The 15519-nt window shown below is 35.9% G+C and overlaps 1 protein-coding gene across 1 annotated transcript; it reads left to right on the top strand.

The window, feature by feature from the left end:
- Nucleotides 1–843: 843 nt before the first annotated feature.
- LOC111371261 (E3 ubiquitin-protein ligase listerin) lies at nucleotides 844–15513 on the top strand. Its single transcript, XM_022993153.1, has 16 exons — nucleotides 844–1039; nucleotides 1127–1241; nucleotides 1356–1421; nucleotides 1784–1861; nucleotides 2050–2141; nucleotides 3007–3109; nucleotides 4103–4255; nucleotides 4667–5331; nucleotides 5495–5978; nucleotides 7700–8163; nucleotides 8949–9663; nucleotides 10721–11408; nucleotides 11679–12718; nucleotides 12892–13350; nucleotides 13702–13932; nucleotides 15105–15513. The coding sequence occupies exons 1-16, from the start codon at nucleotides 984–986 to the stop codon at nucleotides 15330–15332; spliced, it is 5637 nt and encodes a 1878-aa protein (XP_022848921.1). The 5' UTR covers nucleotides 844–983; the 3' UTR covers nucleotides 15333–15513.
- The last annotated feature ends 6 nt before the right edge of the window (nucleotides 15514–15519 follow it).

The following is a 15519-nucleotide window of genomic DNA, read 5'->3' as shown; positions in this document are numbered from 1 at the left end:
ACAATCTCGGGGCTCAATATGGATCGACCCTATTCATTAAAAATCTCAAATAAAGACATTCTAACCCGATAGATGAACAATTCACACACACTCACTCACATATCTTAATTAACAACTATCAATCTTAAAAATAGATAAAAACAACATCTTGAATTAATTAATTAGGGCTTTCAATGCTTAAGAAAAGAATTCCCTAGATATGCTATGACAATTAGAGCACGCAACCCAACAATTGACCATACAGTAAAACCAAAGCAAATCCCCCTTCAACAAAAATCACAGGGTAAAACCAAAGCAAGTAGCCTAGCCAAATACACATTGACCTACAGGTCACCTACCTCATCCAATGTTGTCGGAGAAGAAGACAATTGAAATTTTAGGTTTTTTGGCCCCAACGTTGTTGAAATGAATAAATGATTCAATTGAAATCAGCGTTCTGATGGTTGAAATTTTAGGGCGACATAGATTGATTCGCTTAAGGGTTTGGTGATCGATTTTGGGAGAATTTGATTTCTATGCACAGAGTTGAATTAGTTTTCTATTTTGTTTGAGGAAGAGGCATGTTTCTTTTGGTTGACTTGGATCTGAGTCAAAAATTGACAGGATATTTGGAGACATTTAACTTGCCACATCATCTTTTCATCCACCACGTAAGCAAGTCTACCGACAAATTTCATCCAATGAGTAATGGAGTTGGACGAATTAAAATTTGGTGGTCAATGGGATGCTTCATAAAGTACAGTGAGTAAAACGTGAAATGATGAAAAGTTTAGTGGCCACTCAAACATTTAACTGACAAGGGCAATCTCGTAAGATAATTATAAGTACCATCGCATTGAGTCATTGGTCATCCTCGCTCAGCCGCTGAACTCGTGCCGGAAATCGCAGCGGCCGACAGTACAAAATCAAAGGTCAAAACATACACAAAATCATCTGGTTAAAAATCAATCGTGATAAATTCATTAATTCAAAGCAGAAGAAGAATGGGGAGACCAAAGGGAGAAGCTGCAAGAAGCAAGTCTCGCCCCTCTAGCAGCAGGTTCTTTTCTTCAAATTCTTTTTTTTTTCCTGGACTTTTTGAAATTTAAATCAATAAAGATGAAAATTTTGAATAATTTTTTGGCAGTTTGGCTGCTTCGCTAGTGCCTTCAGGTGCTACCGCCGTAGGTTTCGGTGGCTATGTTGGAAGCTCAAGAGTCGACTCTTCTCTCGCATCAACACCAGAAGCCTCCTCTTTTATGGTAAATTTTATTTCTATTTTGCTGGAAAAAAGAAACTATTGCGAGTAATTTATTTCCTATCTCCGTAATCATGATTTATTCAATATCAATATTTTCATCCACATGGTGGCAAAGAACGATCTTGATGGTGAAATGGCACAACACTTGAAGCGACTTTCTCGCAAGGACCCTACTACCAAGGTAATGCTTTGTACAATATGCCATGTGATCGATTTTTCCGTATTGAATTATTACACCTTTTTGCTATGTGTGGCTGGTCGAATGCTTAATGAATTGTAATGCTTAGACACTTTGGGTGAAAACTTACTTATATCCATAGTTTTTTTTCCCTTTTCCTTTTGTTTTTTGTATCACTCTACTCGACAAACATCAAAAAGCTTCCATGAAAGCTTTTACTTGTTTAAGTACATCTAAGAACTTTAGGATGTAGGATAGAATTATTCTAGGGTGTAAACCTCTAATTTGAGTTGCAAAATGGTTGGACTGAGGATACTACTATTTTTATATGTTGTCTAGCTTGCTCACTCTTGTTTCATTGACAGCTCAAAGCTTTGACATCGCTATCTCAACATCTCAAACAGAAAACTGCAAAGGAAATAGTACCAATAATTCCTCAGTGGGTAAGCTTATCTTCATGCCTTCACTTGTTAATTGATAAAATGAACTAAACTACGTAAATGTAATGGAATCTTCTTTGAGATTGTTAATTCAAGAAGTATTTAGTAGTGTGCCTAGGCAATGGATGAGTGACTTTTTTTTTAATCTTGGTTTACATTTTTACACTGCTTATTTTCCTTGCCTCTGCAAGGCCTTCGAATACAGGAAGCTGCTTCTGGACTACAATAGAGAAGTTCGACGAGCAACTCACGACACCATGACTAATCTTGTCGATGCCGTGGGGTTCGTGCTTATTTCATTTTAAACCTTCTATCCCTGTGATGTATATGTACAATTATTTATGTTAAAATCATATAGTCTTTAGACTCTTCAGGATGTGCCAGGAGCATGAGTTGGTAAAGTTACAACCAGTCTTTTATTTTTATTTTATTATTATTTTTTTGAGTACCAGTTCCCCAGAATGTCAAGAAGTGTCATATATGCAAATGAGTAGGTTTGATTCTTTTCTGTAGCTCCTGCTTCCACTTCATGGTTCATGAGCAGAATAATTCTTTTTTAATTACAAATCTGAACTCTGAAGCTTATATAGGCTCATCATTTCTAAAATTAATAATTTTATTGCCTCACTTTTGTGGTCATGTTGACTTATTCTTTTCCAATTGAAATTTCGTTTAACTCTACTTGTAGATAACATCTTTTACATAATGCTAAAATTCAAACAATTAGCAATTCCTGTAACCTATAACTTCCTGGAATTAAAAACTTAAATAAATGAATGTAGAAAAATTTCCCGAAATATCATATGGTTGAAATAAAGTTGGTCACCCATTTGTTTTAAAATAGAGGTAGTATTTTTTTAACAAAAAGATATCATCACATTTTGCTGCTTCATTTTCTCTCATGTAAATTTTGATCAACCTGATGCTAAAATTTTTATTAGGAAGTTGGTATAGGTTACATTTTCATCTAACTGAACCAAATTTAGTCTTTGTCAACTTAATTTGATGAGTATGTTACACAAACACTCACCTGTATATTGATAAATATGTAAATGCGAAGCACTTCTTTTTACACTATTTTGAATTGCAAATATTTATAGTACATATGGTTATTTTCTTACATATTTGTTATTCTTTTCTTATTGTAGGAGAGATTTGGCTCCACATCTAAAGCCTTTGATAGGACCATGGTGGTTTTCTCAGTTCGATTCAGTTTATGAAGTTTCTCAAACTGCAAAGAGATCATTTCAGGTTTGCTTTTATTTCTTTGGATAATGATAGCATTTGCACTATGGTTTCTGTATTCTTTGTTATTTCCTTTGCGATACATTAATAAGATCTTTCTCATAAGAAAAGGAATAGCTTTTGATTTGTGCTGCACCTTGTTATAAATACTTGGATGGTGAACTTCCATACAGATAACATTCCATAAAGAAATGAAAATGATGGTCCAGTCATATTTCTATCTTCTTTGTTCTATGTAAACCCTACAGCTCATTATTGAAAAACATGATAGCCTTGCCAACAGAATGAAACTGAGAACTCAGATTTTCCCTTGAAATAACTGGGGAAGATGCAGCGAAAGATCGAATAATCTCATGTAATAGGATGAAATAACTACTTGAGTAGGAGATGAGTATACCATCACTTAAAATCTTTGAATCTGACATATTAAAATTAAATAAAATCTAATAGCTTCTTTACCTCTTCTTGAATTTCCTAGTGTCATTAAATAGAGAATTATAAAAAACTTGTATGTAACTATTGCAAGCACATGTGCCTGGAATATACCACCCTCCAAAGATGTTTAGAATCAGATTTAGTTCCCTGCTGAAATGAATGAATGATGGAGATCATCCATTGAGGTGATTTATGGTGACTGGGTTTGCAGGGAATACCTTTCTGGCAATGATCTATTAATAGTGTTGGGAGGACTGAGTCACTGAGGAGAGATTTGTTCTATCATCTTCACTTTTGAGTTGGAAGCTGATAACTTGTTATTCTTTTACCTTTATTTCGGCTTAGACAGCAGTATTGCATGGTGTCTCAATATCACGGTTTATTGCATGTGTTATATGTTATGACCTTTGTTTTTCCTTTCAATTAATGTTATTGATATTAATTGTATCATTTTTCATTTTTCAGTATGTTATCAAAAACTTTATACGTTTCATTTGTACCATAAATAGGCATTTAAAATTATGAAGTTTTAATCTAACTTTATATCTTAATGCTATGGCACAGACGGCGTTTCCAGCTCAGGAGAAAAGGCTAGATGCCTTAATGTTATACGCAGCTGAGATATTTTTGTATATAGAAGAAAATTTAAAGCTTACCCCGCAAAGTTTGTCAGATAAAACAATAGCATCTGATGAATTGGAAGAGATGCATCAACAGGTGATTGTTGAGGGTGTAATTATCCAATTATTATATTGTTTGAATTATTCTTTTGTTGTGTATTATATGCCAGACTTTTATACAAGATGGATAAACAGGAACAAGTGACCAGAATTTTTGCATGATCATTGAATTTCTCTAATGGATATGGCTGTGAAAATTTAGTGAAGCAATCAATGTTATGGTTTCATACATGCCCTTTCTTTTCACCCTTTGAAATGTTTTATGCTTGATAATGTATTAATTTTCTTGTTTTATGATTCCAAAAATCCCTACCCTCAAATTAAAATCCGTATGTTTAAACACGTTTTCTTCAGATCTGTTGTCTTATAATTTCCTTAATTCCCTATGAGGTTATCTTATCCTCTTCCTGTGTTATAGTGCTTTTATATAATTTCTAATTGGTTTCAGGTAGTTTCCTCATCATTACTGGCATTGGCAACACTGCTTGATGTTCTTGTATCTGGGCAATTTGAAAGGTCTGATTTGGACAACATGATAGGTGAATCAAAGCATGCTGTGAAAGCCAGGGCTATGAATGTGGCTGTTTCTAGTGCAGAGAAGTTGTTCTCCGCTCATAAATATTTTCTAGACTTTCTAAAGTCTCAAAGCCCAGCAATCCGTTCAGCTACATATTCAGTGCTGAGGAGTTATATAAAAAACATACCTGATGTTGTAAATAAAGGTGATATGAAAAGTCTAGCTGTGACTATACTTGGTGCTTTCCAGGAAAGGAATCCAGCATGCCATTCATCAATGTGGCAAACAGTGCTTATCTTTAGTAGAACATATCCAGACAGTTGGACTACCTTGAATGTTCAAAAAATTATTCTAAGTCGGTTATGGGATTTTCTGAAGAATGGATGTTTTGGATCTCAGCAAGTGTCTTACCCAGCTCTAGTTTTATTTTTAGACACAATTCCTCCAAAAGCAGTTGTAGGAGAGAAATTTATCCTGCAATTTTTCCAGAATTTGTGGGCAGGGAGAAAGTTGTCTTACTTTTCTAACGGGGATCAACTGGCATTTTTCGTGGGCTTGGAAGAATGTTTCCTTTGGACTTTAAGAAATGCTTCTAGGTATGAGTTCCTTGAGTTAGATGGCAATTTGAGTACTTTACACAGACTGACACACACACACACACAAAAGCATACATACATTTATTGTGGTTACTGTTTTTGCTTAAATCTTATTTTAGTTTTGGTTATTATAATGGCTACTTTTGCTCCTCTTTGGTATCAGATATTGTGATGGAGTAGAAGCCATTTACAGCTTCCAGCGTACTCTTGTTGATACGGTAGTAATAGGTCTTCTGTGGCATGAGTACCTTCTGGCAGCCAGCTCTAAATATCAGGACACATCCTTCTCTGAAACTACTATCTCTTCATCCAAGTGTAGTACGGAACCTGTTGATAAGGAGTCAAGGGAAACATTTAATGTCAAATATCCAGCAGATTATGAGGAAAATCTTGGGAAATGCATCATCAGAATCCTTTCAGGGATCCATTGCCTGAAACATGATCTGCTTTTGGTTTTCTGTTCAACATTTCAAGGGAATTGTCTGGATCTATTTCGGCAAACAGAGCGCTCTTCTCAAAATGTAGAATGGGCTGTCAAATTTTTAATTTTACTGGACGAACATGCTGTACAGAAGGGTGAATCATGGCCCTTGGTTAATTTATTGGGGCCCACGTTGAAAGAGTCTTTCCCAGTCATTGAAACATCTGTAAGTTAAGAATGCAACTTTGAAGCTCTTACGATGGTTAGTAAAAATGATTTAGGCGTTAACATTTGGCTTACTCTAACATATACTTTGCACAATAGCTAGGAGTTTCAACGTGAGGTTATTTGGTTATGTTAATAATGTTAAGAGTTCTAGTTTTCCTGTTCAAGTATTGGGATCCTTCATTAAATGGATCCCTAGGATTGCTTGAGAACATCTGAGTCTAACATTTGTTCAAAAACTGAATTATCATCATGATCCACATCTACAATAAAATGCTATTGGGGTTATAACTATTTATCGGGTGTTTATTCTGTTTTTATTTATGGAATGATGTAAAGAGTGCAGATGAGCTACAGAAATTTTTCTGTTTTGGTTGTCGAGGTTTATGATTGTAAGTAAATATCTTTTATGTGCGTTGGCTCAAACTTTTTAATGATTTTTTTACTAATCAATTCCATTGTTACTTGTCTACTCACAATATGAGATTGTGCAGGCACAGGGATTTCCATGAGTTGATATTGCCTACTTAATTTAAAGGACCATGTGAATGTGAAAAGATCTTCTATAGTATATGACTTTTGGTTGACACTTTAGTTTTTTTTTACGATTATCTAGTTTGTGTTCATCTGGTTCATGGACTTTTTATGCGTTAAGAATCCATTTGGATTGTTACATGTCCTGTGTCGTAGTTTACTATCAAATTCAAGATTTTTTAGTTAAACTATAGCACAGGGCAAAAGAACATTCATGATAAACCATGCAATTCATATCAGTTTGCTTTCTGTTTTTAAATTTGCTACGACATAGAATTAGTTTATGTAGAAACATGGCTTTCTTGAAGAAAGAATTCATACTTAAAAGAGTAAACTGAAGACTTGTGGCTTTCATATGCATGAGAATGATCTAACTGGATGCTTAATTCTTAATTCCAAGTCTGCACTTGATGTGGTCTGTCCATTTGAAGTGCCATCGACCCTTGAGCGTGGTATTTTTTTCCTTTCAGAAAATGACTTATTCTGCTATCATTGTTGCTCGAATGCATAATTTCTTTTAAATTTGAAATGACCCTCTTGGCGGGCATAGCAAATCTCTCTGTGAATAAACTGAGTAGATTTACCAGTAAATGTCATCAATAGTGGTCCATTTCAGTGTGGAATTAAACTAGATCTTCCTTTCCTACAAATCAAAGAAGTAAAATAGTATGAATTCCTTAGTGCTATGTTAATTTTGTTCTACTAATCTTAATTTGCTGTCTGATATTGCTTTTGTGTCATCTCAAGTTAGTTTTGCTACTGGAATTAATTCATACATAAATTAAAAAAAATATTAGACTGATTAAAATTTTCTCTAGTTTTTTCGTCCAAAATTTATATTGTTTTGTCATGATTAGCTGTACCATATATCTGAAACAAGGAGCCCTTCTTATTATTGCCTGTATCTTGAGCAGTTGTCAATGATATCCACAATGGTTTACTATTCTTTTGCTGTTATCCACAATGTTTTGCTAGCCTTTTGCTGTTTCATTTAAATAATGTGATAGAGCTGTGCAGTTGTGAAACTATTTGTTGCTTTCATCTCAAAAAAGAAAAAAATAAAGAGGGATCTCTTTTTCTCCTCCACTTAGTGTATCATTAAGTCATTTTCTTCGGTCTTATGTCACGGATGTTATAGTTTGCTATCATTACATCCTTTCATAATTATTTTTGTTCCGTTTACACCAGGACTCACCAGATTCAGTGAGACTTATCGTGGTTGCTGTTTCGGTATTTGGGCCTCAGAAGATTATTCAAGGTCTTATATCTGCTGATTTGGGGACTCGAGAATTTTTTCAATATTTCAACGAGAGGATTATTCCCTCGTGCTTGAGAGAAGTTGGTCCTAATGCATCTCGGTTAGACCTCTTGCTGGCATTACTTGATGAAGAGTGCTTCTCAGAGCAGTGGAATGCCATCATTATGTATTTAATAAATTCAGAACAAGTGGGTGTTACTCCTGGAACTGTGGACAACAACAAAATATCTATCTTGGCTATGTTGATAGAGAAGGTTAGGGAGAGAACTAGAAAGCATGCTCATCTGGAAGGATCCTGCTCATACGAATGGCATCATGAGCTTCTAGATTCAGCTGCTCTCTCTATCATCCATTCTTTTCCTCCATTTAGGAAGTCTGATGCTCACTTTTTATGGTACGTAAATAGTGATATCTTGAAATATTTGCAGGTCATTTATAACTATTCAATGCATACTGCATCTCATTTCTCTAAAATGGGATTTGCTCTATTTAATCCCTTTGTATGTTCTATTGCTTTATATCTGTTGGCGTTTTAGTAAGTCAATCTTTCTGATTATCATGCATGGTTTGGAGAATTATCCCTGCGACCTTCACTTCTTGGCATGGTCTCTGACCTGTCAATATCTGTAGAATTATCATGCCATTTTGGAATCGCACAGTAATTTAAAAAGGTTTCCCTTTAGATTGGAACACGATAAGGTCCATCTTGAAGTCTCTAATCATTAGTCAATTTTAAAACTTGAACATATGAAGACTTTGGAGAAGGTTATGTTACACAAGCTCCATATTAAAGCTCAACTCAAGCACCTTAGTTTCGTTTTAAAATAGTGTCTTTACCCTTTCAGTATTCTGTGGCTTCAATTTCGTTCTGTTTGATTTATTTTTTTGATATAAATTGACCGATTCTTCATTTTTCTTCTTTGGACTGGTAACTTGCTTCCCATAGAACAGAAATATGAATCCACGGATCAATTTGTTGTTAATTTTTGGTGGTAAACTATCCAAATGCTTTATTCAATGGAGATTATCCAAGTGATCTGTGCATCTCTCTCATTCATCTCTAAATTAAATACTCTATCCTGTAATTGAGCATTTCATTCTTCTAGTAGTGTGCATATATTTTCTTGTGTGTATGGGTAAAACTCTTATCTTCTTTCTTCGTTTCATCTTATGTGGCAGTGCTGTTCTTGGTGGTGGAGTAGAAGATGATAAAGTTTCCTTCTTATCAAGAAACACATCGGTTCTTATATATGAAGAAATATTTAGAATTCTGATGACTTTCATGCTGGATTCTAGTTTCATCTGGGTAAAGAATATATGTTCTTTATTAAGTAAGAGGGGAAATTATTCTTGCCGGGGATTTGAATCTTCTACTAATGTGCTTGAGATGGCTCATTTTGCCCTGGATATTCTAAATGGTAGTTTCTTTTGTCTGAAGACTATGAATGATGAAACCGAGTTAGTTTCAGGTATATTAGCTGCAATATTTATCATTGACTGGGAATTTAACGTGTTAAGTGTTACCAAGGATGAGAACCAGATGGGAGAAATTGAGGCCAGATTGACATTCTGTCAGGCTATCCATATTTTTCGTAGCAAGATATATAATCAGTTCTTTGAAAGTCTCAGCATAAATAATCGAAACAGCCTGGGAACTGTTTTGGTTGAGTCAATAAAATGCATTATATTTATGGAAACTAAATTAGATTATGAGAGAATCATATCTTTATGCTGCCAATGGATGGGTGACATTTTTGAATATTTCTGTAAAGACCAATTCGAGGAACAGCAGTTGTTGGAGCAATTACTGACAAAGAATGATTGGTGGCCTTTGTGGATCATGCCAGATAATCGTTTAGGATCCAGCTTCAAAGCTGAAAATGGTCCTCTCTATGTGAGTTTTACTAGTGTTATTGTTATTTTTTCTAGCATTTTGTTTTGATTTATTTATTTTTCGAGTGAGAAAGGGCTAAGAGACGTTTCTTAGCCTCTGTTTGTCTACCATTATTTCAAAGTTCTTTATTTTTGAACTCATTTTCAACCACACATTTTCATAATAAAATATTTTACACGTAAACCCAAAATTTCTTCTTAATTTTGAACCACACATTCTCCAAAAATTCACTATTCCAAAAATCATTTTCCTATTTTAATGGTAGACAAACAAAGGGCTTAATTTGATTCCACTCAATCAACACATTGCAGTGGTCTTTTTTTGTCTGTCTGTACTTGCTTTGGCAAATCCTTTATATGTTGCAGAACTTCTCTTTTCCTATGTCATTATGTTTTCGAGCTTTATTTTGGGATAACTGATTATATGCCATCCTCATCTATGTCAAAAAATGAAGCTTCCACTGAAAACTGAAATCCTTGAGTCCTTGTGGGTGATGTCTTGAGATATGCCCTTAATTGGCTGACTGATGATCTGACACGAACAGTCTTGGGGCATGAGAATCACATTCTTCTTTACCTTGAGTTCATGCTGTGTACCCTATCCGATCTTTTATTTAGCAACGTGATCTCTCTTAATCAAATCAAAATCAACCATAATATTGCTGATATATCTTATTTAGCCCTTGTTTGATCCCCATTATTTGGTAAAAATACATTTTTCAACAGTGTTTTGACATCATTTCCACCACACATTTTCAATAAAATAATATTACATACAAATCTAAAACTTTTTTCTTATTTTTTAACTACACATTTCACATCAATTCACTATTCAAAAATTCATTCTATTCCCCAAAATGGGGCTCAAACAAGGGCTTAGTATATTCACGGTGAAGTCTTCAACCAGAACTTGCTGTCTCAGTTTCTTCATAACACAACTTCAAGTAAATTAAGCACTCCCGAACATGTAATAAAGCTGTTTATCGGTACTTGTATATATTATATAACATGGGTACAACTGACAGAAGCTAAGTTTTACCTATACAATTTATTTGCAGGCATCCAAAAACACCTTGTTTGTTGCTTTACTTGACAAACTAATATCCAGAATTGGATTTGCACGAGTTATTGCTGCTGCTACCTCTCCATCTTTAACTGGGGAGCCTATTAGAGACCTACCAACAAATAATCTGTATTCTTCTCGAGCCTGGCTTGCTGCTGAAATTTTATGTACATGGAAATGGCTTGGTGGTAGTGCTTTGCACTCTTTTCTGCCTTCTCTAAGTGAATATGTGAAGCATTCTTCTGAAAACTGCCTTCTGGATTCCATCGTCAGCATTCTGCTTGATGGTGCTCTTGTCCAGGGAGCTGGTACTGGGTTAAGTCCCTTATGGCCTGCTTCATACGATGAGGTACAGGGCATTGAGGAACCCTTTTTGAGAGCTCTTGTATCATTATTGTTGACTTTTTTTCAAGATGATATATGGGGGAAGGGCAAAGCTGTATCGCTCTTTAATGCACTTCTAGATAAGCTCTACATTGGTGATACAACGAACTTGAATTGCTTGAGGATTCTTTCTTCTGTTATGAGCATACTTATAAGACCCTTAAGCATCAGATTGGTAGACTCCAGTGTGAGTGACGAGTGTGATTATTACAGCCAAAGCAAATTTCACGAATCAGTAGTAGACTGGCTTGAGAGAACTGTATCTTTCCCTCCATTGAATACATGGCAAACTGGAGAAGGTAAATGCAAGCTACAATTAGTTTTCATTCATGTACTGGGCACTTATAATTAAATTATCCTCATAAATATATGATTATATAGTAGTAGTCATAAAGGGAAATGAATTGTAGTTTTCCACGGCTTTATATCTCGAAGCTAAGGCATATATCTATTTTTTGGGTATCTAATGGCAAAAATCTCATAATGTGCCACCATGGTGTTGATGCAGTTCATTCTTGTTATCCGACATTCTGGCTTTGCTATATTAACAATTTGACTTTTTCTACCAGATATGGAGGATTTCTTTCAGTTGGTTATATCTTGCTTCCCAATTAAAGCAACTGAACAATTGCAGGGGTTAAAACAAGAGAGATATATCAGTCCTGTGGAGAAAGAACTTCTTTACAAGTTATTTGAGAAGCAGAGACAGCATGCTGGTGCATCAGCTGTAGTAAACAAGCTGCCATTGGTTCAGAGGTTGTTGTCACAGTTAGTGGTTGTTTCAGTTGCTTATTGCTGGGAGGAATTCAATGAAGATGATTGGAATTTTGTTCTAACTCGGTCAAGATTTTGGATTGAGTCAACTGTTGTTATGATGGAGGAAGTTGCTGAAAATGTGAATGATGCTGTGTCAAACTGTTCTAGTTCCAATGATATGACAGATACTCTAAAGAAGCTCAAGATTGCTGTTTCAACCATAGACCCTTTTCCCATAAAACTCGCAACAAATGCACTTCTTGCCTTCTCTCTGTTTTGTGGCCTCATGGGACTCCAAAAGAAAGAGTATCCTGAAAATTCAAACCCTTTGAGGATTGAGAGGTGGGAGGTCATCAAGGATCGAATTCTAGAAGGTATTCTTCGTTTATTTTTCAGTACCGGCGTTGCTGAGGCCATTGCAAATTCGTATTGCCAAGAGGCTTCGTCTGTTGTTGCGTCATCTCGCCTGGATCATCCTCACTTTTGGGAGTTAGTAGCTTCAAGAGCCATCGAGTCTAGTTCACATGCAAGAGACAAAGCTTTGAAATCGATAGAGATTTGGGGTCTAAGTAAAGGGCCAATAAGCTCTTTGTATGCTTTACTCTTTTCTTGCAAACCACTTCCTCCTGTGCAGTTTGCGGCGTTTGTTATTATTTCAACCGAACCTGTGATGCACTCAGCTTTTAAATGTGATGCTGCTAGTTTGGTGAAGGGTGATACGTCTAACAACGAGGGTCCTCACAATCCTGATATTTCTTCTGAAGGAAATGTTCGTTTGAGGGAAGAAATTTCTCACATGCTTGAAAAGTTTCCAGAGGAGGTCTTTGAAATGGATTTAGTGGCAAATGAGCGGGTAAGTAATATGTAACCGTGAGCATTAACTTTCCGCCCTTTGCTCCTTTGTGATGTCTTAATGTTTTGGTTACTCTAGGAGTAGGTAACATTGCATAAGAGAGATGTTGATTGCTTAGTTAAATTATATGTAACATTACCTCATAGGCTGTGTTGCCTCTGTTAAACTTACAGGTGAACATATTTCTTGCTTGGTCTTTGTTTCTGTCACATCTAGGATCCTTGCCATCAACTTCGTCTGAAAGAGAAAGAATGGTTCAGTATGTGCAAGACTCTATCAATTCAGTAATACTGGATTGTCTTCTCCAACACATTCAATTGGAATTGTACGTGGTGCCAGGCTCAAGAAGGAAAGATGTAGAACTTCCAGCAACAGTATCCGAAGCAGCCACAGCTGCAACACGTGCCATCAGGGACAGATCAGTATTGTTTTGCATAGAGTCACTTTGGCCTGTTGGAATAGAGAAAATGGCCTCACTTGCTGGTGGAATATTTGGTTTGATGCTTCATATTCTTCCTGCCTATGTTCGTGGATGGTTTAGTGACATACGAAATCGTTCTACTTCATCTTCTGTTGAATCTTTCACGAAAGCATGGTGTAGCCCAACACTTGTTACAAATGAATTATCTCAGGTGTGTGTGACATGATTCCTGTTTGCTGTTGATTACAGTTTAATTCCAGTTGACTTGTTTTTTGACTCCGTAAAAAAATCTGTATGTCATGGAAACAGCCTCCCTGCTTGCAAGGGTAAGCTTCATGAATATAATCCCCATCATCTCATAGTGTCTTGAGCATTCTGCATTGGGTATCCTCTCTCTAGAAATAGCTAGATTCCAAGCCTTCTAGAGATATTGTGAACCTTAAATATCATGTAAGATACGAGATGTTTGTTTCAATGCTTCAATGTCCGTTAAGTTTATATTGCAATAAGGATACTTGATGTGATCACAGCATAAAACTGAAGCTTATTTTTCTCTATGCAGATCAAGAAAGCCAGTTTTGCTGATGAAAATTTCTCAATTAGTGTGAGAAAATCAGCTAATGAGGTTGTGGCCACCTATTCGAAGGATGAAACGGGAATAGATCTAGTAATTCGTCTTCCTCCATCTTACCCTCTGAGACCTGTAGATGTAGATTGTACCAGGAGCCTTGGAATTAGCGAGTTGAAGCAGAGAAAGTGGTTGATGTCAATGAAGTCGTTTGTTTGTAATCAGGTATAACTGACAAACTCTTGCTGCTCGGGTGCTACTTTATGCACAGTGTTTGCCCACTGTAAGACTAATGCAATTCAAGAATTTATGATCAATTGGTTATGTTTTACTCTTGTTGTATGTGGGCATCACAGATCAACTTTGATATTTGTTGATTTATCTGGTTCTTGTCCTCCATCCCTGATTGATCATCTGAGATTCCCATTCCCCCACCCACCATACGGTCTATATCAAATTTTCTATTGTACCCCTCATTAAATTAAAGTGAATTGAGGTTTTACGACATAGATGTGAAGTCCATAGACCCCCATTAAGTGGGTTAGTTCTTGAAAAATGATATAAAATCATTTTGAAGTAAACGATGGTGTTGTATTGTCGAACCACCATATAATAGGGGGTTAAAAAGCCAAAATAAGTGATTTTCAGCCCTTAAAAAGAAATAGATTCTTGATCTAAAGCTTAAGCTATTAGAGAAGGCTATTGTATATCATTTAAAGTCTTTAACATGTACCCTCATGTATGGTGGGCTCATTTTTTCCGTCAAAGCTTGAAACATGCACAATTTCAATAAATGGGTGGTAGTCAGAATTAATTCAGGACCTTTGCATGCCATAGTAACGTATATGACTTCAATTTTCATCTTAAAAGGTCGACTTGGTTACGAGTAGTTTAATCTCTTATATGTTTGGGTAGTGTTTCATATCTAATCAATGTGGGATTTACACCTGACATGCCAGCTCAAGATAGTTGCTCATTGGATAACACCAATCCTGGAATCTGATTGCTTGTTTGAGCTTTAAAGGGATTGAATTATTTCTTTGAACTTCTTTTTTTTTTTTTGTTCTAATACCATTTTGAACAACTTTATCTAAATGCTTAATCTTTTTAGAGTGGACCACTTGTATATCATTTAAAAATAGTATTCAATTTGTATTAATCTGCGGGAAAATTGCAAGTGCAAGATCTTTTTGGTGGTGGAGTATGTGTTGAACATGTCTGATTTCGTTTTTTTTATTCACACCCATGAAAATTTTGAACTGACTGCAAACATTGATTAGAATGAACTTCATGGTCCTCCAATATGCCAAGAAATATTCAGCATTGTTTCCATGTTTTTTACTTTGAACATTTCTGTTTTGAAATCTGGAGGTTGATGATGTGTGTGAATGGTACAGAATGGAGCCTTAGCTGAAGCAATACGGATATGGAAGAGCAATTTTGACAAGGAATTTGAAGGTGTTGAAGAGTGCCCTATCTGTTATAGTGTCATCCACACTGCCAACCATAGCTTGCCTCGCCTTGCTTGCAAGACCTGCAAGCATAAATTCCATTCTGCCTGCCTCTACAAGTGGTTTTCAACTTCTCACAAATCAACCTGTCCCCTGTGCCAATCTCCCTTTTGATCCCAGAAAATGAAGTCATCACATTTATTCACTGCGCTGCAGTTTTTAAGTGTAATCTCAGGTGCTTTATATTTATTGACTGCGGACTCAATTTGAAGAATGCAAAGGGCACTAATTTCAAGCATCCAAACTTTAAAGTGCTTAAAACCGCAGCCCCCCCCCCCCCCCCCCACCCCCCCCCACCTCC

The sequence above is a fragment of the Olea europaea genome, chromosome 22 (assembly GCF_002742605.1).
Source record: "Olea europaea var. sylvestris chromosome 22, O_europaea_v1, whole genome shotgun sequence".
In the NCBI taxonomy this organism is placed as follows: Eukaryota; Viridiplantae; Streptophyta; class Magnoliopsida; order Lamiales; family Oleaceae; genus Olea; species Olea europaea.
The sequence above is the reverse complement of the archived record's forward strand: the minus strand, read 5'-3'. Positions and strand labels throughout refer to the sequence as shown.